The sequence below is a fragment of the Copadichromis virginalis genome, linkage group LG16 (assembly GCF_057382275.1).
Source record: "Copadichromis virginalis isolate Kocher_CV1m ecotype Utaka linkage group LG16, C_Virginalis_male_GT1.1, whole genome shotgun sequence".
Classification (NCBI taxonomy): domain Eukaryota; kingdom Metazoa; phylum Chordata; class Actinopteri; order Cichliformes; family Cichlidae; genus Copadichromis; species Copadichromis virginalis.
This window is the reverse complement of record NC_140633.1, coordinates 18,396,906-18,418,704: the sequence shown is the minus strand read 5'-3', so window position 1 is coordinate 18,418,704 and position 21,799 is coordinate 18,396,906. Positions and strand designations below refer to the sequence as shown.

Sequence of the window (21,799 nt, the reverse complement as noted above, 5' to 3'; positions counted from 1 at the left end):
GTTTTCCGAAGACACCTCAACTTTTGGCTCAAATGCCAACAGATCCATCTCTGTTCAGCCAATAGTGTGATGCAGCTTTTTCTGGAGAAAGAAAACGTAAGAGGACTTTCTTTCTTTCTTTTTTGTGTGACTAGCAGCAGCATTTCCAAGAATAGCCGGTATAGAATTACATATAAAAACAAAAAGGAAAATATAAACATACCATCTGCACTCAAAAAATAAAATTCTGTTTTTTTCCTCATGTAATTTTGTTATACAAGTACAGTATAAAACATGACATTAACTTGAAATTGATCAAATGGAATTTACTTGCTTGGTATCTATTTGGTTCATACAAAGCATATTTTCCTTAATGATTAAATATTTGAATTAATAAACTTAAAAAAAACCCAAACATTTCAAATGTCAAATAATTGCTTCATGTTTGCCTTTTTTGAGTGTCCCTTCTATTCTACAAGACATAACCTGTCTAAGTTTAAGTGTTTACATTAAAAACAGAAGTCAAGGATTTTTGGTGAGGTAAGTATTTTCTTTAATTTAACTAAAAACAAACAAATAAACAAACAGAAAAAATAATTCACGGTTCCAGTGCTCATGTCCTCTTTTCAAAAAGTATGACTACATATGCTTTTCTCATTGAAACATAACATTAATTAAAAACAGATATTAAAACCAACAACACAACATAAAACTTAACAGAACAGACAATCACTCAGTCAAAAGACACAAAGATATTGCGCCGTGTGCCAGTGCAACACTTTATTCTAAACCTACCACAATATTGAGGTTCAGTTCAAGTTTGTTCAGTCAGCAATAAATACATGAGCTCCTCAAGAAGTTTTTTATGACACGGGGGCCTCGTGCAAGAACAGATTTGTCCCTAAGTGACAGATTTAAGAGAACTTCTCACATTCTGAAATGAAATTCATGAGAGGTCCACTCGTGCACTTTATATAGAGAAAAACTGAATCTTATTTTTTGTTAATTTGAAAGACATTTTCTTTAATGTTGCCTGCTGTGCTGCAGTAATTTCACCAATATTTCTGTAAGACGGTGACCTATTTGCAAGTCACTGTCCGGGTGCAACGTGTGTCTGATAGGATATCTAACTCGTTTAGCTGTTTTCACACCTTGAATTATTCTAGACATTACTTCACAGAGGCGCATGTGATCGGAGACAGTTTTAACCTGCCCGCTCAAGCCTGTGTGAAATCAGCCCGCACTAATGTGAGAATAGCGCAGCTAAATGTTCGTCTGGTGTATTCACACATTTTGTGTCTTGCCTCCTGCCTTATTCAGATGGCCCCCTCACCTACAGCAAATCTAACTGGTAACTGTTTCCTGCTGTGTGCCACATGTAGGAAAGAACAACTATGGATAATTTTCAGATCTAATTCCCTCGACTTTTTCCAGGGAGTCTTGTGTGAAAACAGCTGTACACGGTTTCAAACGGTGTTCTTAGATGCTGGACTTGAAAGCTCTGCAGTGTAAAACTGTTCTTGCATGAGGTCTCATGTATAAAACCTTATGCACATTCCCTGTGTGTATTAAGCTGGTAGTTTACATAAAAGTTCCCAGTGTGAGAGGTTTACCCAGCCTTCATCGGGTCACCTGAGTGGGCTGGATGACTGACATCTCTACAAACACAGTTCTGGACAGCAAGTGAAATTGCAGGGGTGAAGCCACCTTTTTCATGTTCCCTAAAAGGCACCAGTCTTTCTGATCTCTGATGTGCTGACTTGTTGAAATACAAGCGCTCACTCCACTGCTGCTTTTCAAGGCCTTAAATATTTTCAAAGCTATCAGTCCTCCTCTCACGGTTTTCGCCCCTCTGGCTCTAATCACCACCGATCTCTATACTGACCCGAACTCAGCCATCCAGGCTTCGTATTTTTCCAGGTCTGCAGCAGAAACAGACTTTGAGATCTTCTTGAGTGTCAGTGTGAAGTCCTCCATGGTCACGGGCATCTGCAGCTCTTCTTTGGACAGAGCTCGGATCTCCTCGGGGCTCAGGCCTTGGATTCGACGACGCATCGCCATCATGGAGGCGTCCCTGACGTATGTGTAAAGAAACAAGCAGGGAGTGGACAGAGGCAGACAGAAGACAGTTAGTCTTGGCACGCCAAACATAATTGCACTGTTTTAAATTACACATTTGCTGTGTTTTAGCCCTGTCAGAAAGGATTGTACCTGAGCTGTGATGAAATCCTGCAGGCTACGCTGTATGTTGGACAATGAGCATGCATCCAAGGTCAATGAAACAATGTGAGGGAGAGATGAGCAGAGACAGCTTTGGATGCATGAAATGCCTGCCATTCCTGCCAGTGCTACAGCAGAAAGGATCCCCACATCAAGGACAGGACAGTGAGGATAAAAGTCTTACACTAAAAAAACTGCTACACTGCACTACAATCAAAACAGTGCTGCGTGTTTGAAGAGACAGAGCTGATAAAAACACAACAGGGACGACGTGACCTCATGATCTGACAGTCAAATTATCATTATCGTGTGTGCAGTTACTCTTTGCATAATTTGCTTATTTAGCAAGTAATAACAGAGTTATACATTTAGGTAGAGATGAAGCAAATTACTAGCAGCCTGTGTTCCTGAGTTGATTGGTATTTATATGGAAAGGTACTAAAAGAAGGCATTGCAGTTATGAATTAGATAAAATTATTTTTTCTCAGGGCCAGATTAAAGTACCACAGTGATTCAAAAATTGGAGGTTTACTAAAAAGACAACGATTTGTAACTTAAATTTAGTCTACATGCAGGTGCAGGCCACAAAACATGACAAAGCAATAGGTGGCGATATAACCCTAACTGTCCACTGACCAAGAAGAAGAGACATAAAGGCCCACACCTTTCAAATTGCAAGGTAAAATCCCTACCCCGGAAGGAGTTTTTCCAAAAGCTCTGTAAGGTTGAGGCTGCTGAGCACGAAAACTGCTTTGTGGCAGTACTTGTGAAAAACAGAGAGGAAAAAGCCTGAGCTTCCAGTGTGCTAGCAGGACGATCACTGAGGAAGCAGCACTACTCTTGCTTCAGGCTTTTAAAAAAGATAAATTGCACAGCAGCATTCGTAAGCCACTCTGGATAAAGTGAATTAGGAGAATATAAAATCAGTCAAAGTCTAGTTTTACACAGCACTCGCAAATTGGGAACTCTGCTAAAGACCCAGAGCCAATCAGAAGTTTTTAGCTCCACAGCAACAGTTTGCCATCTCACCACTTATTACATGCTACCCCAACAGTAACGTGCAGTGATAACAATCTTTTAATAGTTTAGGTACGAGCATATTGAAACAAAGAACACAAAGCAGCATTTGCTTTACTGTGTTCTGTATATAAAACATGAAACATAAACTGATAATCAGTTTCTAAACCATGCACACCTGCAGACGTTGGTGATGTCTGCTCCAGAGTAGCCCTCGATCTTCTCAGCAATGAGGTCCAGATTTACGTCTGTAGCCAAATCCACCTCTCTCAGGTTGATCCTTAGAAGCTCGACACGACCAACAGCTACATCCAAATACACACAAAAATTGTTTTAATTTAAGGGCAATGCATCTGAAAACCAGTTAAGGAGAAATGGGAATGAAAAGCATTAGAGAGGCACATAAAACAATGATTAGAAGTCCACGGTGTTACAAAGTCATCAGTCATCTTAGTTTCTGTGCTGTCAGTCTGTGCCTGGTGAGGTCACCTGAGGGCAGAGGGATGTAGATCCGCTTTTCCAGCCGTCGTCGCAAAGCTTCATCAATGTCCCAAGGGAAGTTTGTGGCAGCCAGGACCATCACCATCTTAGAGGGGTCGTCACCCTCCAGGGCTCCCCCAACACCTGCTCGCAAAAAAACAACAAAACAAAATTTTCAGCTTGTTTACGCAACACATTCAGTTTCAAAGTATCTCAAAAAGTCATTTAGCTGTAATGAGGCGCCAAAGGGACAAATGCATTATGACACCTGTCCCGTTTGCTTCTAATTCAAATTTTTGCAATATCCTTGATTAACTGTAACAGCAAGCCGCGCACAGCTTCACCCATTTCTCTAATCCACTAACCATCCATCTGAATAAGAAGTTCAGATTTGACCCTGCGGCTGGCTTCGTGTTCATCAGATGTTCCTCTCCTGCCACAGATGGAGTCGATCTCGTCTATAAAGATGGTCGTTGGCGCATAAAATCGGGCCTGAGAAGGAAGAAGTTTCGCATTGTGAGTTTCCTTTCCGCTGCAGTGCACACACATGTAAATAGGAAGCGGCCGCATTCTTCTGTGCTGCTTTTATCCAAAGTGCTTCGTAATTTCACTTTGATTCACCCATTCAAAAAACATACACGCACACTCACAGGGAAGGAGATAAAATGCAAGGGTTCAGCATTTTGCCCATAGGCCCAAATGCTTATTTCCACACACGCTCACCATTTCAAACAGCAGACGGACAAGTTTTTCCGACTCGCCCCTGTATTTGGAGGTCAACGTGGAGGAGGACACGTTGAAGAAAGTGGTCCCACATTCTGTGGCCACGGCTTTGGCTAACATGGTTTTCCCCGTACCTGGAGGGCCGACCATTAATACACCCTAAAAAGCAAAATGTCACACAATCTTAAAACATTAGACAAGTAAACAAATGAACACGCACACACAGAGAAAGGATCAGGCTGCAAACACAGAAGATCAGTATTCAGTTCACTACGACCATTAACAGTTGTTATATCAGTATGCGGCTCCCACATTCCTTTTAAGAACTTCCTGGGAAATAGACTTAATGGCTGCCTTGTCAAGACTCACATGAGAAGATCGATACCAAGTTAAACATTACGATAGTTGAGCACACAGGAGATTTGGGGGGGAGGGGGCTAGCTCAGTCCAGATGTTAAAAAAAAGAAAAGAAAAAAATCCATTTACCAGCACCTCTAAAGCTCGCTCCTGTGAGAATAGGATATTAGTCTGAATGTGAATGGATTGCCTTCCCGTAGACTGTAATCCCTGTTTGAGACTGGATAATTGCATGTTATTTAAAAGCCTGTGATATTAAACAAAAGTGTCAAACCCTGATTTAAATCTCCTCTATAACCATTTTTTAATATCGCTGCCACTCCGCCGTCTAACACTTCTATATCTGCTTGGCGCCTTTTGCTACGGAGATTACAGAAACCACAAAAGGAAGCACGGCTGACATAATCCATTTCATTTTAAAGAAATTTTATTTTTATGCCTCAGTCAATTTAGGCTAGTGTGTCTTATGCTGACTGCAGGACTGAGTCGAGCGACTCGGAATATAAAACAGTACTGCGGTGGGTATTGATCAGAATCTCAGCAGGAGCAGATGGGAGCGTATGTGCACCTGCATTAGGAGTAGAAACACTCAGACGTGCTGCAGAGCACAGAACAAAACGGAACTGCGTAGACCTAAATGTGCGTGCTAACAAAACACATACCTCCACTCACCTGTGTGCTGAGAAAACAACCATTGACCTGTTTTCCTCTGCAACTGACTTATCGCTCTTTAATTTTACTTCACCTTCAGTGATTAAAAAAAGAAAAAGAAAGACTATCCATCTATTTAAAGTTAGTGAAGAATTTTAATTATGCATGCCTATATAAGACAAATGAAAAGCATTGTGCTGCTATAACTCCCCCCATAAAGTATTAACCCTCACATGGTTGGGCCTCAGGGGAAGCAGTCTCACATGATGAAAGTTTAAACGAGGCTGATGCAGAAGAAGCCTCCCATCTCTGTGGAGTCTGTGGAGACTTTGACTTTGTAAAAATATTTTAGTTGCCGCATTTTACTTGTGATCAGGCTACGTGATCAGCCAATCTCCGAAGCTTACTGCTCTTTCTGAATTTAGCCAACTGCATTCTGCAGTGTATTGGTAGATGTTACCTGTTTAGAGATAATATGAATGACATTACATATGCAAGTTGTTCCATTTTATCAAATGACATTTGCAGACTGGTTCTTATTCTTAAAATGTGTCTTCATCTTCCTCATCAGTCATTTATTTGAGGCAGAAGTTTTCACAAATGAAAACTATTTGATTATTTAATGGTTTTTTTGTGATGTTTCTCAAGCTCTCTGTGTTAGCGTGCTCTCCCTCTCCACTCGCTGAACCTCGACTTTATGGAAATTTGCATGCATGAACACAAGACAGAAATATAAAGGAAGGCGTCACTTTCTGATTCTGAACAGGCACGACTTGTTTAACATTTACTGTTAATGTTACTGTTAGGCGAGCCAAAATATTATTATTTATTGTCTTTATTTAAAATAAGCACATGTTGACTGTGAACGCCTTCAACGTGATTTTATGCTGTATTTACTTGGAACTGTTAAGTTGTTGGTGGAATCTTTTATCCCACGGCAGAGTTGTTAACGTTAGAAGAGAAATGATAAGTTTGACATTTTAATTAGTCAAGTGAGAGAGAGAAATGTGCTGCATGAGGCCAAATCTCACAGGATCAGATACAATGAGACGATATTTTTTTAGGAAATTATACAGGAACGTTTGGAAACACGTGGACAGAAAGGAGCAAGATAAAACAAAAGTCTGCAGAACCGAACTGAGGCTGACTTGAGTTGACAGTGATAGTGTCAACAGAAATGGCGCACTTGAATAAAGTACTAGATTTAGTGTGAAGCTAACTAGTCTTGATGTAGAAGTTGGTGTTGACCTTAACGCTCAAACTTTGATGTAGCTGGTGCAACATGCTGCAAGATACTCAAAATGGTAGGTGTGCTACTGAACAAAGTGAGTATCTCACAGCTGAAAAACATCTTTATATACTTCTGCAATTACTCGCTCATTTTTTAAAACCCCCAGTAAGGAACTAGATAAAGTTTGCATGTAGAGAATATGTGAAAAATCACAGGTGTGTGTGTGTATGTGTGTGTACCTTCCAAGGGCGGCGAATGCCCTTAAAGAAATCAGGCATCCACATCGGCAACACCACTGCTTCTCTCAAGAGCTTCTTAGCATCTTCCAAATCAGCAATGTCATTCCTGCAGTTTACCAAAGTAATTAGCCAGCAGCACTGTTGAAATGTGTCCTCGTTGCAGAACCTGAGAAGTATTATATAAGTATCAGAGGATACTTCCATACCAGTGCACGTTAGGGTTACGGGACACAATATCTCTCTCCAGCGAATCCACTAGGTCACTGTCATATCCTGTGCCATCAAACTTCTTATGCCCTTCATCCCCCGGCACATCTCCCCCTTTCTTTCCCTGATGGAGACAAAAAGGTGGAAAAGAAACAGAACAAAAACCTGATGTGTTTGGAGCACAGACTTACTCATTTCCTATTTATCAATATGTTCACTAAACCATGACACAGCTGGAGTCTGAACCTTATCATCTTTGCATTTTGTGAATCCCGGCCGGTCTCCTTTAGCATTGGCCTGAGCACGGCCTCCCGGCCCTGCCCCTCGATGCTGCAGGCCAGGGGACTCTTTCCTCTGCTGCTTCACTCCACTGTTGGGCCGCTTTATTGGAACAGGATTCCTACAGAGACACACGCGCAGGAATATACTAATGGATAATAGTGTGATAATAATAGGACACACCTACATAGAGAGCCATCAACCACAGGTTCCCATCGGTTTACCAAAAGTTCCTTTAGAGCATTAGTTATAAACGAGCTCTGCTACTTTTCTGCAGAGGCACATTGTGCTTGTAGAGATGAAAGTGATTATGCAAAATATGTCTCTTTGTACTTTAAAGAGCGCTTCCTTATGGAGATGTTGTGTTCCACAGAGTTTCTGGGTAGCATCAGTAACAATCATCTCTGTCAAAACTGATGTACAGTAAGTTAAATACAGATATAGTTTGTCACTAAGAAAGCATTTGTAATCTGCAGTTAAAGGGGAAAAGTCCATATTTTGTGTTTTTGTTGTTTTAAACTCAACATGAAAAGAACAAAAGAGAGAACTGACAAAAAGATAGCAGTCTGCAAGAATCTTTCTAAGCTTTCCTGGTATTATATGTATTATATATATATTATATATATTAATGGACTCAGAATAATAAAATTTTTCCTCCAGAATTTAGGAAGTGAGGCTAAGACACTGCACTGAGCATTTAGTTTAATAACGGGTGAGATTGGAGAATAGTTTAAAACAAAATTATAACCCAAACCTTTTTAGATCACAGTGTGACATGCTTACTATAACGCTAAATATGTTTGCTGGCTCACATTTTCAAAACTTCACTTATTTATTTTAACTGACCGCAGGAAAAGAAGAAAAAAAATCCATGAAGCTAAAAACGTAGCTCCAACACATCCACACACCTGTGCTCTGCAGGGATGGGAGGGGGCCACACAGCTGGATCTTCTAGTCTCTCCTCTGGCTGCAGGGCTTGGATGTCAGTCGGCTTCTCTAACTTAAAGCTCTCCAGCGTTGCCATGATACTTTTCACTTGCTCGTACTCCTCAGTCAGTTCCTTACTAAGCTGGAAACAAAGGGAAGAGGTGCACTGCATCACTGACCATCCAGCTGAAAATACAGCAGCTGAACTAACAAAAACATACAAAAAAACCCAAAAACGAAACAATGCACAATGTTAGGCCAAAAAAAACAAAACAAAAAAAAACTCCTTCATGAAGCAGGGCGTAAAACACAATATACACACACACACACGCCATATATATATATATATATATATATATATATACACACACACACACACACACACACACACACACACACGTATGTATGTATGTGTGTGTGTGTGTGTGTGTGTGTGTGTGTGTGTGTGTGTGTGTGTGTGTGTGTGTGTGTGTAACAATTTGGGTAGTTAGTTTTAAATTCAGGATTCTTTGACTGCCGTGCTTCTCTCTTACAATGTCTCTGCATTTACACCAGCAACATTACAGAATGCTTTTACATGTGTTTTGTCCACCAGAGACGACCAAGCTAATAGATCGGAACAAACATGAGAAATTACACAAATGAAAACTTTCTTAAAATAATGCACCTTAAACAAAAAAAAAAACAAACAAACAAAAAAAAAACAGCCTTTGACATCAAAGGAAAGCTTTTCATCCAGGATTAAGTCCTACGTACAGTTGAACTGAAGTCTCAGGTTCAGTAACTAATATACCAGGGGACTCACCTGTTGCCATCTGACTATAAGTGCAGGGTCTCTGAGGGACTGACAGTGCTTGTGGATCTGTTGAATGACGCCCTGGTAGTACACAATGGAGGAGTCATAGTTCCCAAGCAAGGCGTACTCACGGCCCTTCTTGGCGTAGTCACATATTTCTGCAAGATTCATGATTTATAACAGCTACATGGAAAAAAGAAACAAGCAATTGCATGAACTGATTAGTGAAACAGTAAGAGTTCAAAGGTTAATGCTAGTTCAGTGTTTCAATCTAAAGCCTCCACATTTTCTTCCTTTTATTATTATTATTATTATTATTAAGTGTCCTCATTATAACCGAATCTCATAACAAGATGGGGCAGCTCCTTGAATGTCGGCTGCCCATCAGATAACTCAGAAACGGCTACACCCGGTAAAGCACGTTAGTTAAGCTAGCTGATGTCGGTTTTGAATGAACACATTTGCCCGGGGCGCTTTACCTGATTACTAAATGAAACCTCTGTTCAAATCAGCTTCTTTTTTAACACACCCTATAATATTACCGGCGTTAGCCCTTTGCTAGCTTGCTACTAGGCCACAGACGAGAAAACAAAACGAATCCTGTGCCAATAACCCAAACGGTACTTAATCCTCCCAGCTTGCGTTCAAATTTCCCGTAGACAAACACACTCACGACGAGCTAAATTAAATTTTAATTGCGTGTTCACAGAAAAAAAAAATCTCATACCTGTATGAAAAGCCCTCGCTTGTATGTTTTTAATCAGATGTCCAGCATTGAGGACAGTGTTACCATGGCCGCGGAGAGACGCCGCGCGAGGAATACAAACAGCTTTTTGCCGTGCTGCTTTCACGGATTTGCTGCAGGCTGGTAAATGTGACACCCTAGACGTCGCCGATGAAAGCAACTCAGCTGCCGACCTGTGATCGTATTAATCTAACCTAGTAAGGCCTAAATGTGTTAGATGTATTCTATGTATAACTACAAAATTAGCTACAAGTGACGGATTTGCCATTTTACATGTTTTCGCTAATTTATCAAGAACTATGTCGTGCACAAGTCTGCCACTGGTCGCCGCTAACGTGTCAAATACTGCAAGATATCGTCTTTAATTTCACTACAAAGCTTGTAGCTGTAGTTTTGGAACTTTTAATCATGTAACACGATCCTTTTCAGGTGATTAAGTGAGACTTTTTTTTCCTTAGCAGAAATTAAAGTGGATCTAGATTGTCTACAGGTCATGAATTAAAATGAAAAATAATTGCTGTGAAGCAATAACTGACAGAGCAGTGACATTACACTTCAAGTGGCAAACAACACCAGAAACATTCAGAAAAGATGACACTGAAACAACCACTTTTATTGATTTGCATCTGTACAGTGTATTATTATTATTGTATACATGCAACAAATGAAACAGTCAGCTGTGGTGTTTTTCCTCAGATCCACTGAGTTTCTTTTTCGGCATGCTTTTCAAGTGAACTATGTGGAGCAGCTATATTTTATCCCTTGTGTTCTTGAGCTTTCTTTCCAGACAGCTCTCCATGTGCATGAGCTGACACAAATACATTCAATAACAGCACCAAGTCTCACACTGCACTTTTAAGAACTAAAATATCACTTCAATTGCAATTGCACAATTGCAGTGTTTGTCACAGTATCAGCATATCTTATTGGTCCCTTTACACACACACAAAAAAAATCAAATTTTCTCTTCATTAAGTTTGTCTTTTAATTGCATTGAGAGCTGCAGATACATTGTAGTGCAGTAATGTTGCTGTACTGACGACGGCTGCATATCATTTATGATCATGCATCCACTAAAGTGCGCTCTGCAATCTTCAGTTTGCAGACTCGGCGATCGAAGTGCAGTTTGGGCTACAAATACTCAGCATACCTCCATATGCATTCATGCATTTTACGGACTTGTTTATTTAATTTAGCTGTGCCTCATACCAGGCAGGGAAAATTGTAAAATCTTGCCAAGCTTCTATCATTTCTAGCTAACTGATTTGAGAGTGCTTTGTAAATTTTAAGCCTCGTGTTGTTGAAATCTGCTTTTCTCAGCACACTCCTGAAGGACTGCCATTATAGTATTAAATAATCCAAGTACATCCATGGAGGATGTAGGTGACCTCAGCATTGACAAGTTGCTGCTTCCCGCTCTCTCTGGTTCCACATTTGCCTCAAATTGCTCTCACTGGGTTGCTTTAGTCTCAGGGGTTTGTGGCTCTTCAGTCTGTAAGCTAAAGTCAGAAAGATAGCATCCACATTTTCCTTCTCAGATGGGTCCTTGGCTGAAGTCTCAAACAGTGGGAAGTTGTAGCTGTCAGCGAGACACTGTGCGGCTGATGTGGGAACCTCCCGGCGGTCCCTCAGGTCACACTTGTTTCCTACCATGATGCGGGGCACAAGGGGCCCCACGGAGTGCCGGCTACACTCCTGAATCCACTCGGGGATGCTCTCGAAGGAAGAAAGGCTGGTCACGTCGTACACAAAGATGACAGCGTGGACGCTGCGGTAGTAGTGCTCCACCATGCTCTTCCTGAAGCGCTCCTGACCTGCTGTGTCCCAAATCTGTAACTAGCACAGCAGAAAAAAATGATGCCACAGAGTCCTATTTAAAGCATATGGCCAGTGTTATTTTATATTTGTGCTTTTGCCAGCCAGTTCAATAGGAGGCAGCAAAGCGTCATTCCAGCTTCCCTATTTTGTTTATGCTGCTCAGCTCCAACCTTCAACGTTTGTTCTTACTACATATGCTTTATGTGTGTGTGTGTAAATATACATCTCTATTTCTGCAGAGTTAAATACTGGTTTTTTCTTAATGATTCAGCATGATGCATCTTGATTTTTTTTTTCAAAACAAAGTTTTAGCAGCTTCAGGGAAACAATGGAAGGATACTGCACAGCAGAATAAGCTATACATTATCACCACAGACTGGATTTTTGCACTTGCTCAAACAAATGTTGGTTAAGTTAGGATAGTTAGGGCATTTTTGCAGCAGACACTTGGGCATCTTACAGAAGGAGAACCTGAAGTTTAAATTATTAAACCAGAGATGGCTGAATTCCTTTTATCGGCAATCGGGTAATGTGCATCCTGGCTCACTGCCTTTTACTCACTCACTGTCATGGTTTACTGAAACACCGACAGACAGAGCTAACATTAGTGTCATTATTATAGACTGCATGTTCCCACTGTGATGAGTCAAATTGTCTGCTGTGGAAAGTGCTCCAAAATAGACCTTTTTTGACAGCATCTCCAAAAAATGGGTTTAAATTTGCGGGAAAAACTATTAAAAATCTACTTGGGTGACCTGTTATTGTGTTGCATCTGGATCACTTCATCAGACTGGGGCATGATCTGTTTCACTTTGACTGGAAGCTCGTAAAAAGGGGGGAAATCTCCAGGCAAATGAGGATAGAATGAAGATAAACACTTATATGTGGAAGAACAGAAATGACTATGAACTGGCTTTACACCAAGTTTCGTTATTCCCTTTCTTGTGAACAATGACAATGGCCTCATAGGGGTGACAAAGCCTTCATTTTAACAACTGGTCAAAGTAAGCTCCATCACATGCCTACAGGCTGAAAACAGACTCCAGGTCAGGCTCTGTGAGCTGACCTATAAACCTAACATAGCCAAAAAAACAGTGAACGTTCACAGGTATCTGCCGTGTGCCTTTCTTGAAATGTAGGACTTCTCACCTTGATACTCTCTCCGTCCAGCTCCAGCGTCCTCTCTCTGAAATCGACCCCGATAGTTGCCTCAGGGTTTTTCAGGAAAGTGCCCCCGCAGAACCGGTAGGTCAAACACGTCTTCCCCACATTTGAGTCTCCTATTACTATTATCTTGAAAATCCGAGCGTGTGTAGTGTCGTATTCGTGGTGAGAGGAGAGCTCCAGGGAATCGTTTCGACTGAAAATTGTGTCAAATTCCTCCCCAGGTTTGTTTTCTATTGCCATTGCTCATCTTCTCGCGGTCTGGACGGCGCTACAGCTCTGAAATATCGCGAGACTCCAAAGGAGAGTACCTTTGAACCTATGTACTTAAATGTAGCTGTAGGCTACGTGCAGAATACAAGCAATTCATCAAATTCTTGTGTTATTTAGCTGTACACATTATTCTGTAGAGATCCGATAGAGAACTTGCTAGAGGAAAAGAACAATTAAAAAATGTAACGTGGAATATGGTTAGAGATTATTTTCCCCTTTCCTTTCTTTTGAATTATTCGGGGGGGGGGGGGTTGTATCCTATTTTGAATTGAATAAGTGGTAAAATAAAATAAAAAAAATAGACGAATTCAAGTCTGAAAGTCAGTATTTCAGATACTTTCCAATAAAAATCTGATGGTGCTTTACTGCAGTCATAATTACTTTCATGAGTTTTGACTAGACCCCCAACACCGCTGGCTGAAGTACAGCCCCAGTTTAGAGCCTCCACTGTGTTTTGGAGATGCATGTAGATGCTCACTGTCATATCTCTCTCCTGATCTCCTCTGTAAATATTTATGATGACTTGAGTGAAAAATGTCAAATTTGGATCCATCACTTCGCAAGACACAGATTTTCAGTCCAGGTTTTATGTCATTTGGCCATACACAAAAATGACAGCACAGTTGTGTCGATTTTTTTTCTGTTTCCTCTCCTTGAGAATGACCTCATGGCAGCCAATCTCTCCAATCCCGATTTGCCTTCAAGGAACAGCAACAACCCACCCTCCGCTATTTCTTAGAAAAAACACTTACAAAAAAAAAAGAGACTAGAAAGTCTAACTACTTGGAAAAAAGAAATGAGGGGTGGATCAAGACTTCAGCACAGTCAGTACAAAATATTTCAGAAAAGTTTTTTTTAAATCTATAAATTTTTATTTTTAAAATCATGTATGCTATTATACTTATTTACATACAGACATATCACTCAACCACAAACACTTCAGTAGGTATCCTCCAAGAGCACAAATATATTAACCTCATACAAATTTGTACAACTTACAAAACAAAGAGAACATCTAACAATGGAAATCCATTAAACAGAGACAGTCTCAAATAAATACAAACATAAGATTTTTTATTTAAAAAAAAAAAATCATTCTGCTTTTCTGTAGCAATTCAATCAGTCAACACATCATGAATGTCTCATAAAAAAAAAGTATTACCATTAGTTTCATTAATGACACATTAGAATTAGAACCATGTTTCTGTTTTGCACCATATTAAACTCACAATACTCACAAGAACACTCTTCAGAACCCAAACCTTCCAGTTTCACCACGCAGTGGCAATAAATACGACTTCTGTAAAACTCAGCACTACACACACTTGTAACTCTGCAGCATACACTGATGTTTATTTGACACATTTACCAAAAACAGCTTTATAATCCACAGCCAAGCACCCCATCTACTTCAAGAAACTTCATTATTCATCAGAGAGACAGTCGGGACTCCACTATTTTAACAGTTTATTTTGTAAACCCAGCTCTGGAACCAGCAGCTCTATTTCTACCATGCCTTCGCTGCATGTCATTACCCACAGTTCCTCCCCCTTTACTCCCAAAACTGCTTGATAAAAACCCCTGACTAAGAGTCACTCATGATTATACTCTTCAGTGTTTTCAGAGGTGCTGACTCAACTTTATGGTCATTGTTTTTGTGTGATTCATTATTCTGCTGATGAGGATATGTAATATTTTATCTCCACCATTTATCTCAGTAAGTGCAAATAGCGTAGGGGTTGCTTGGCTGGGACAATGGCTTCTCTGCAGTCTTCTGGCAAGCAGATAAATCATCACACCCAAGCAATACTCAAAACCCCTCCCCCCCAAAAAAAACTGTTGCAACACACACATTAAAAATAAAGTATAGATAAGAAAACACACACATACACTCTGTGATTTCAAACAAAACCATTTGTCACCAAAACATTGTGATCGCACTACATCTAAAAAGGAACCTCTGTCATCGCAAATGGGCTAAACCTGAGAGAGTGTACAGTACATTGGCTCCTAGACTTCACGCAGCAGTTTTTGGAGCACCGCCCGTGTGTGTGTGTGATGTCGCTGTGTGCATCAACTACATAAAAAGGACCATAAATTTTAAAGCCCAGTTCATAACCAGTTCGTTCATAGTCATAAACAAGAGGCACTTGAGATGTCTGATATGACAAACACTCAAGCCATGATTTCACGCTGATCTTAAGCTTGCATGCTCATTTATTCACTCTAAAGAGAAAAGGCTTACCCAAATAACTCTTCATGTAACATAATGTTAAAGCTTAACAGCGGCTCTCCACTTAGGAGTACTAGTGGGCACATTCGTAGAGCTTTAGGTTCTTCTGTAGCTCTCTGGTACAGCTTTGTCAAGCGACATCACTCGAATATCTCAGCTCGAGTTTGACGTGGACAAATCTCTCACAGGCTCTACGAGCTAGGAGAGAAGGGCCTCAGGAAGCATGTGACGAAAGCATTACAGATGTGGCATCCATGTGAAACCTTTAGGTGTTGCACGCAAAAGACGCAAAGCACTACTGCTAATCCATAATTTTTTTTTCCCCTTTTCTACTCCTTAAACTTTTGTTTCACTTGCACTTTCACTGACACTCTGTTTCCACATGGATCAAGTGTAGTCCCACAGATTCTCTGACATTTTTGAACCAGGAAAAGCAAGGTTGGAAGTAACAGCGTTAAGTGAAGGCTCAGTTCCAGCAATTATTGCAATTATTCCCAATTAGTAACCCCTGTATTTGCCCAGCAGAAATGCTGTGAAAGAGGCACAGTAAACATTTTCTCTGGTTTTATGCATCCCAATATTAACATTACTGATCACACGTATGAAAATATTTTTTTAACAACCTGTGCTTCTCCTGACTGTTTTAACACTGAATAAATACTTCAATGCTCCCCGTTAGACAAAACCAACCTGTAAAAACCCAATAATTTAATTAATTTTGACACTGCAACACACTTCACTACCAGTTCTCATCAGAGAATGAGCTAGAGCTGCCAGAGTCTGAATCTGCATCTGTCAGCCCATCAAAATCCCAGTCTGCACTGGAGCCACTGTCATCGTCCTCCTCTGTGGAGAAGCTGTGGGCAGAGCTAAGGCACGCTGGGTAAACACGCGTTGAAACACATACGGGCCCCAGCGTGGACACGTACACCGCCATGATATTCTTCCACGTGTCCCTGGCCGGGTCGTACTCGTGGATGAGGACTCTGTTCTTGTTGTGCTGCAGTAAAGTCTGAGTGAGGAGGAGCAGCTTGCCGTTGTGTTGGATCACCTGATAATTTAGAGCTCGGCTGTCGATGGGAATGTCGCCGAGCCTCTTCCACTCACCCCTAGTGGGGCTGTAGGCTTTCACCACAGGGATGTCGCACACACAGACAATCTGGTCCTGGAACACACAGGCCTTGTGAAGCTTGTCTCGCCTCAGCGACCCACAGTGGCGCCAGCGGTTCCTCTTGGGATCGTAGCAAAGCATTCGCCTTTTGTTCACCACGTACAAGTGGTCATGTAGGGCTACCACCTGCATTTTACCCAGAGAATGAGGCAGAGGAGCCACAAACGTCCACTGGTTCCTCTGGACGCTGTAACACTCCACCTCCTTCAGTCTGGCATCCGTCACCGGGTTTCTTCCTCCCAGAAGGTACACATGCCCGTTGAGGTAGCCCATTCCAGAATGTATTCTGCCCAGTGGCCTCTCTGCCAACTCCTGCCAGCTGTTGAGCACAGGGTTGTAAAGCCAGAAGTGTTTCGAGAGGTGGGACGCCAAGTACAAGTTGTTTTCAGGGGTGGCACAGGCGATTAAGGACTCCATGGTGGAGCGTTTGTAATCCTGACTGCTCAGATCCTCTAAAGGAGGGGCCATGAAGTACAGGTCCTCCGAGTATGGGTCGCAGCACATTATGTTGTCATTAGGTAGGCCAAAGAAGAGGATCATCTCTTTTGCGCTCACACCTATTCTGTGTTTTGGCACATCCAGAGTAGCAGACATGACACAGCCGTCCTCGGGGGACTTGTTAAAAAATGATGCCAGGTATTTCTCAATGAAAGGCCTTGCCATGAGGCTCTCCAGGTAACACTTGTCCTTCTCAGTGAACAAGTTCCAGCGGACACACTTTAGTGCTTGCAGCGCATCCTCTTTTTTCTGTGCTGCGTTCACCTCGATCCACTGCAGAGCAGCCGAGCACACCTTCTTCTCACAATCCACATCCAGGGTGTCCAGAGACAGCAACTCCTTCAGCTGCTTCAGGTCCAGCTCGCAAAGATCCCCCCCATTACACACCAGGCCGAAGTTCCTGGCAATGAAAGCTTGCGCATTCTCCTTCAGCTCGGGGTTATCATAGGTGTCAGCAAATTTCAGTACCCCCACACAGTTAGACAAGTCCAGTCTCCTTGTCATGAAACTGGAGCAAGCTTTCCTGATGTACTCCAGCTGGAGCATGTTGGCCGCTGCATACAGCCTCTGCACGTTACTCTCCGTGATGGTCACCCTGCCCGTGTAGCAGTAATCGATGATGACGGACATAGACTCAGGATCGACCCCACGGATGACCACAGTTTCCTGCACGCTCTCGTTTAACCCACCGGTGAACATGCCTTTGAAGTAGGGGCTAGCAGCTGCCAGGACGTTGCGGCTGCAGAAGAAAAGTTGGTCGATGGCACCTCTGGTGGGGTTGCCGCTGTGCTCCAAAGACTCCTCTTCATACTCAACTCCGATAGTAACGTCCCCGAGCAGCCGGCAATCGTAAAGCAACTTCAACCCGTTCATCAAACCCCGAGCGTGATTGGCGTCCTCCAGCACCTCGGGACCACTGAAGCAACTCAGCGCCGAGGCCATTGTTGCAACTTAAGCGATTAGTTAGCTATTTCACGTCGGCCAGTGTTTCAAAAAGCACCGTGTGACGCGGTAAACATGCTCGGTAACGCCAAGTTCCCCGAGCTCTGATAATGACACGTCCGTTTACACGTGAAAATCAAACATAAGCAGTGTGGATAAATGCAACAGCGATTTAACAGCTGAACGGTCGCCGGGATGTCTGAAATCCGGCAGCTGTCGGTCTGTAAATGAGCATAATGTCACGGTCAAAGTAGAAAAAGACCCGCACACCACTTCCAAGGAGCCGCTTTACCGATAACGTTCATTTTCACTAAATTCCTCCTCGTTGCTGTTTTCTGTTTTGAGTGTAGCAGCTGGCACAAACGTCAATACGGCCAGGTTTTGAGCTACATATTCCGAGAAGAACTTCCACAATAAAGTACAGTTGTACGTATAGATATCGCGCGTTCTTTTAGTTAATCTTTTTAAGCAGTGCTATACGCTCTGGGTGGGTTTTAATATTCTATTTTGACCACGAATCTCATTTTAAAATACGCAAATTAGTATTTTAAATCAAATTAAACAAATTTAAAAAATCTTATTTTGAAGGCTTCTTTGATTAACTTCCACACTGGCTCGTTGCGCACTCATACAACCTTGCTTAAAAAAGAGTGCCCTCTGATTGGTTTGTGCAACTGGGTCAACTGAATTTGATTGATTGGAACATAATATGGTTCCTCCCACTACTTTCCCCTTTGCTAAAGCGGATAATTCTGGAAATTAAACAATGGACCTCTATGTCTTTTGTGTTTACTTGTATTTTTATATAATTGTGTTATATATATATTTTTAGAAACTAATACTATTTTGTAATAATCTTAATATATCTATATTTCTTATATGTTTATTTGTATTTTTATGTAATTGTGTTATTTCATTTTTATATCATTACCATATCTTCAATTAATCCTTATGTATTATTTCTAATTGCTCACGTGGTCTCAGTCCTTACTGCCTTTAAGCAAAATTATTAATGTAATCCTTTTACAGTCAAATTTTACATTTTGTCCTCAGATAATAATCAAATCAAATCAAATCACTTTTATTGTCACATCACATGTGCAGGTACATTGGTACAGCACATGTGAGTGAAATTCTTGTGTGCGAGCTTCACAAGCAACAGAGTTGTGCAAAATACAATAATGTAAACAAGCAAAATACAAGAATGGCTACATCTGAAACTAATAAATATATGTACAATATATAATAGTATATGCATTTCTGGATGTGTATACTAAATATTTTTCTACGTGTGTGTGTGTGTGTGTGTTAATTAGTTAATAAACTAACTAATAGAAGTTTAGTAAACTAAATTCTAAAAATAGATAATAGATTATTAAGCTGAGGTGAAGGCGGTATCATCATCTGTGGTGTCATCCTTTCATCCAACTCTCAGCGTGAATCAATAAATGTGTTTTATGAGTCCCTGCTCTCAGTTAGATAGTTGTCCAGCACATATTGCCACTATAAAACTATAATATTTTAATTTAATGCTTAATAACTCCCCAAACCCCATTTATGATTAATACTGAAGTCTCTATAGTCTGGCATGGGCTATTTATTTGATTTGCTGTAACACATTAGAGCTTCTTCTCTGTGGTATATGTGACAGCCAGACACTATGCATAAAAAATATGAAATATATGGATTCATACCATCATTAAAAAATCATGTCCCTTGCACTGCAGTTTAGTATATGCATCATTCAGCCACATGTGCATATTGGCCCTTTATGGTCAGATGTTTGTTTAAATGCAGTATACATATCCACCAATAATTATCTCTCCTTAAAATGGTCCCATCAGCCATACCTTACTGCAGACTTTTCCATTTACACCTGTGCTCTTTGTAGCCAACTATAACAACATATATACACAGTTGATCCACATAAACTGTCTTGACCTTTGTCGTTTGTACATCAATTAAAATAAATAAACTTTTTGAAATCAAAAGTTTATTTAGGATTCCAAAGACAGCCTTTATCCTTATTGCAAAGCTTTAATTTCTTGCACTACAAAAAGTAGCATATATCATGATTTGTTGGTTAATTGACTCTGAGTCCATTTGCTTCTTTGCAGTATCACATATGCACATGTAGAACACAAATTACAGACATAGCCACAGCGACTTGCGTTTTCACCCAGGTTTAAGTGAATCTACGACTTAGGTCGTTGATTTTACGTAGTGCGTCTCGGTTGTCGATGGTCCTGTGGACTGTGATGAGGAAGGGGAAGGCAGAGGGAAGCTCCACCCTTTGACTCAGTTTCTGGTGACCCCAGTGAAGGCAATGCAGTCTCTCAGCCAGGTCCCGTCTGCCAGCTCGTTCCAGTCCGTCTTGCAGCAGCTTGGTCTTATTTGGCTTGTCCCATGACTTCTCGTACCTGCAAATAAAGAGGGACCTCTAAAAAGTATTTCATGGAAAGAAGAGAAATTCACTGATGTATAAAAAGCCAAAAAAAAAAGAACTGTATAAAAGTGACAGAGTGTCTAGAGAGCCCAAGTGACCATGATAAAACACAAATAAGTTATTTAAGTTTCTCACATGAGATTGCTGGGCATCTGCTTCAATTTCTTAAGACTACAATGATTTCAGATGACATATAAAATTGGACTAAACACTGCTAAGATAAACAGATGTTGCCTTTTGATTTAGAAACACCAGTTTCTAAACAAAGCACATGCTACTTTCAAAAGTATACACACAGACTTTACCAGCTTTCCAGCATGGCCTTGGCCTGGACACTCTTCTCTGTAGAGCTGGCGTGGAAGCGTCCTATCTCAGTTCTGTTGAAGCCAAGCTCATATGCCAAAACTGTCCACTCAAAACCAAGCTGCCTGGAAATCTCCTGCAGCGTCTTTAGATTGATCACAGCATCCTGTAGGCAAAAAAAAAATAAAAAAGAGGGGAGGGGGATTCCATTGAGAAAAACGATCTAGTATAAATGATCTGCGCAAAAGTGCAGAAGAAAGCAGATTAGACATACCTCCTGGGCTTTGTTGGGCATTATCAAAAACTCCAAAAGGTCAGCACTGTGCACTCAATATCTGTCTTCAGGTCTGGTTTAATGATTTTGCGCAAAAGATAAAAGATAAGAGATTTTAGTCACCTTTCCTGAGGTACAGTATGTTAAAGTAGGGCGTGTTTGAGTGTTACTCTGGAGATTTAAAATCAACATACTCACTTGTTAAACATTAGTCACTTTGTGACCACCTTGTGACACTAACAGCTGCCACAGTGAATCTTCCAAAACCTCAAAACCCCCTAACTGTAATGTGCTAAAACTGAATTCTACATTTATTTTTTGAGCAGTAGCTTCCATAATATCAGCGATATTAGCATTCAGATATACTTTACACTTGAAGGAATATAGGACTGAACTTGGTTTAGTATTGTATTTTTACTAGGGAAGAATACAGGAATATGGTTTCACCCTTAGACCACCATTACTCCAAATGCTTTTAAGCTGAGTCATATCTGAGTTAAAGAAGGCATAGAGTTTGAACTGCAGTAAGTAGAGCTACAACTCCCCATTCATCCATCCCTTCGCAACTTTTCGATGGCCAGGTCATGGGGGGCAGAAGTCTAAGTCCCCAGCCACCTGTTCCCAAACCAGCCAGGAGACATAATTTCCTTGGTCTGCTCAGGCATCTCGTACTAGTGGGAGATGCTCAAAACAACTGGAGGCGTTCAGACATAAAAACAAAAAGAATTGAGGCGTTTCTGTGTCCTAGAGAGCCTATAGTTATGCCTTCGTGGGCAACATGCTCCTGGTAGGGTTTCCACAGCTCATCACTGGCTGCAATCCCTTT

General features: G+C 41.1%; 4 protein-coding genes across 9 annotated transcripts; all 4 read right to left on the bottom strand.

Annotated features, from left to right (window-relative positions):
* Window positions 1-510: 510 nt before the first annotated feature.
* On the bottom strand, window positions 511-9,987 carry katnal1 (katanin p60 subunit A-like 1). 5 transcript variants are annotated; one of them, XM_085435709.1, is made up of 12 exons: window positions 9,834-9,981; window positions 9,116-9,289; window positions 8,292-8,452; window positions 7,351-7,504; window positions 7,104-7,228; window positions 6,898-7,003; window positions 4,420-4,578; window positions 4,062-4,188; window positions 3,706-3,840; window positions 3,395-3,521; window positions 2,191-2,220; window positions 511-2,053 (listed from the first exon to the last, which is right to left on the bottom strand). In XM_085435709.1, exons 2-12 carry the CDS (start codon window positions 9,275-9,277, stop codon window positions 1,855-1,857), a joined length of 1,485 nt encoding a protein of 494 aa, XP_085291835.1. In that variant the 5' UTR covers window positions 9,278-9,289; window positions 9,834-9,981; the 3' UTR covers window positions 511-1,854. The 5 variants fall into 5 exon arrangements, with proteins under 5 accessions (XP_085291835.1, XP_085291838.1, XP_085291839.1 ...); XM_085435711.1 differs by having other exon boundaries at window positions 2,010-2,053; window positions 2,191-2,327; window positions 9,834-9,983; XM_085435712.1 differs by lacking the exon at window positions 4,420-4,578 and having other exon boundaries at window positions 9,834-9,987.
* Window positions 9,988-10,443: 456 nt separating this feature from the next.
* Window positions 10,444-13,099, bottom strand: LOC146690560 (ras-related protein Rab-33B). 2 transcript variants are annotated; one of them, XM_085435707.1, is made up of 2 exons: window positions 12,819-13,099; window positions 10,444-11,687 (listed from the first exon to the last, which is right to left on the bottom strand). In XM_085435707.1, the coding sequence occupies exons 1-2, from the start codon at window positions 13,074-13,076 to the stop codon at window positions 11,241-11,243; spliced, it is 705 nt and encodes a 234-aa protein (XP_085291833.1). In that variant the 5' UTR covers window positions 13,077-13,099; the 3' UTR covers window positions 10,444-11,240. The 2 variants fall into 2 exon arrangements, with proteins under 2 accessions (XP_085291833.1, XP_085291834.1); XM_085435708.1 differs by having other exon boundaries at window positions 10,444-11,681.
* A 2,931-nt stretch (window positions 13,100-16,030) lies between these two features.
* On the bottom strand, window positions 16,031-18,384 carry kbtbd7 (kelch repeat and BTB (POZ) domain containing 7). The gene has a single exon (XM_085435706.1). The coding sequence runs from the start codon at window positions 17,948-17,950 to the stop codon at window positions 16,079-16,081; it is 1,872 nt and encodes a 623-aa protein (XP_085291832.1). The 5' UTR covers window positions 17,951-18,384; the 3' UTR covers window positions 16,031-16,078.
* Window positions 18,385-19,062: 678 nt separating this feature from the next.
* On the bottom strand, window positions 19,063-21,790 carry LOC146690558 (uncharacterized). Its single transcript, XM_085435705.1, has 3 exons — window positions 20,974-21,790; window positions 20,702-20,865; window positions 19,063-20,370 (listed from the first exon to the last, which is right to left on the bottom strand). Exons 1-3 carry the CDS (start codon window positions 20,992-20,994, stop codon window positions 20,136-20,138), a joined length of 420 nt encoding a protein of 139 aa, XP_085291831.1. The 5' UTR covers window positions 20,995-21,790; the 3' UTR covers window positions 19,063-20,135.
* Between the last annotated feature and the right edge of the window lie 9 nt (window positions 21,791-21,799).

Excerpts from the sequence above, each read along its gene's own strand:
- katnal1 (XM_085435709.1), bottom strand. The coding sequence starts at position 9,277 with ATGAATCTTGCAGAAATATGTGACTACGCCAAGAAGGGCCGTGAGTAC. Across the intron at positions 7,229-7,350 it reads CAAAATGCAAAGATGATAAG|GGAAAGAAAGGGGGAGATGT; the intron begins GTTCAGACTCCA and ends TGTCTCCATCAG. Across the intron at positions 4,189-4,419 it reads TCCGTCTGCTGTTTGAAATG|GCCCGATTTTATGCGCCAAC; the intron begins GTGAGCGTGTGT and ends CTTCCTTCTCAG.
- LOC146690560 (XM_085435707.1), bottom strand. The coding sequence starts at position 13,076 with ATGGCAATAGAAAACAAACCTGGGGAGGAATTTGACACAATTTTCAGT. Across the intron at positions 11,688-12,818 it reads TGGACGGAGAGAGTATCAAG|TTACAGATTTGGGACACAGC; the intron begins GTGAGAAGTCCT and ends CTGCTGTGCTAG.
- kbtbd7 (XM_085435706.1), bottom strand. The coding sequence starts at position 17,950 with ATGGCCTCGGCGCTGAGTTGCTTCAGTGGTCCCGAGGTGCTGGAGGAC.
- LOC146690558 (XM_085435705.1), bottom strand. The coding sequence starts at position 20,994 with ATGCCCAACAAAGCCCAGGAG. Across the intron at positions 20,866-20,973 it reads TGCCCAACAAAGCCCAGGAG|GATGCTGTGATCAATCTAAA; the intron begins GTATGTCTAATC and ends TTTTGCCTACAG. Across the intron at positions 20,371-20,701 it reads AAGGCCATGCTGGAAAGCTG|GTACGAGAAGTCATGGGACA; the intron begins GTAAAGTCTGTG and ends CTTTATTTGCAG.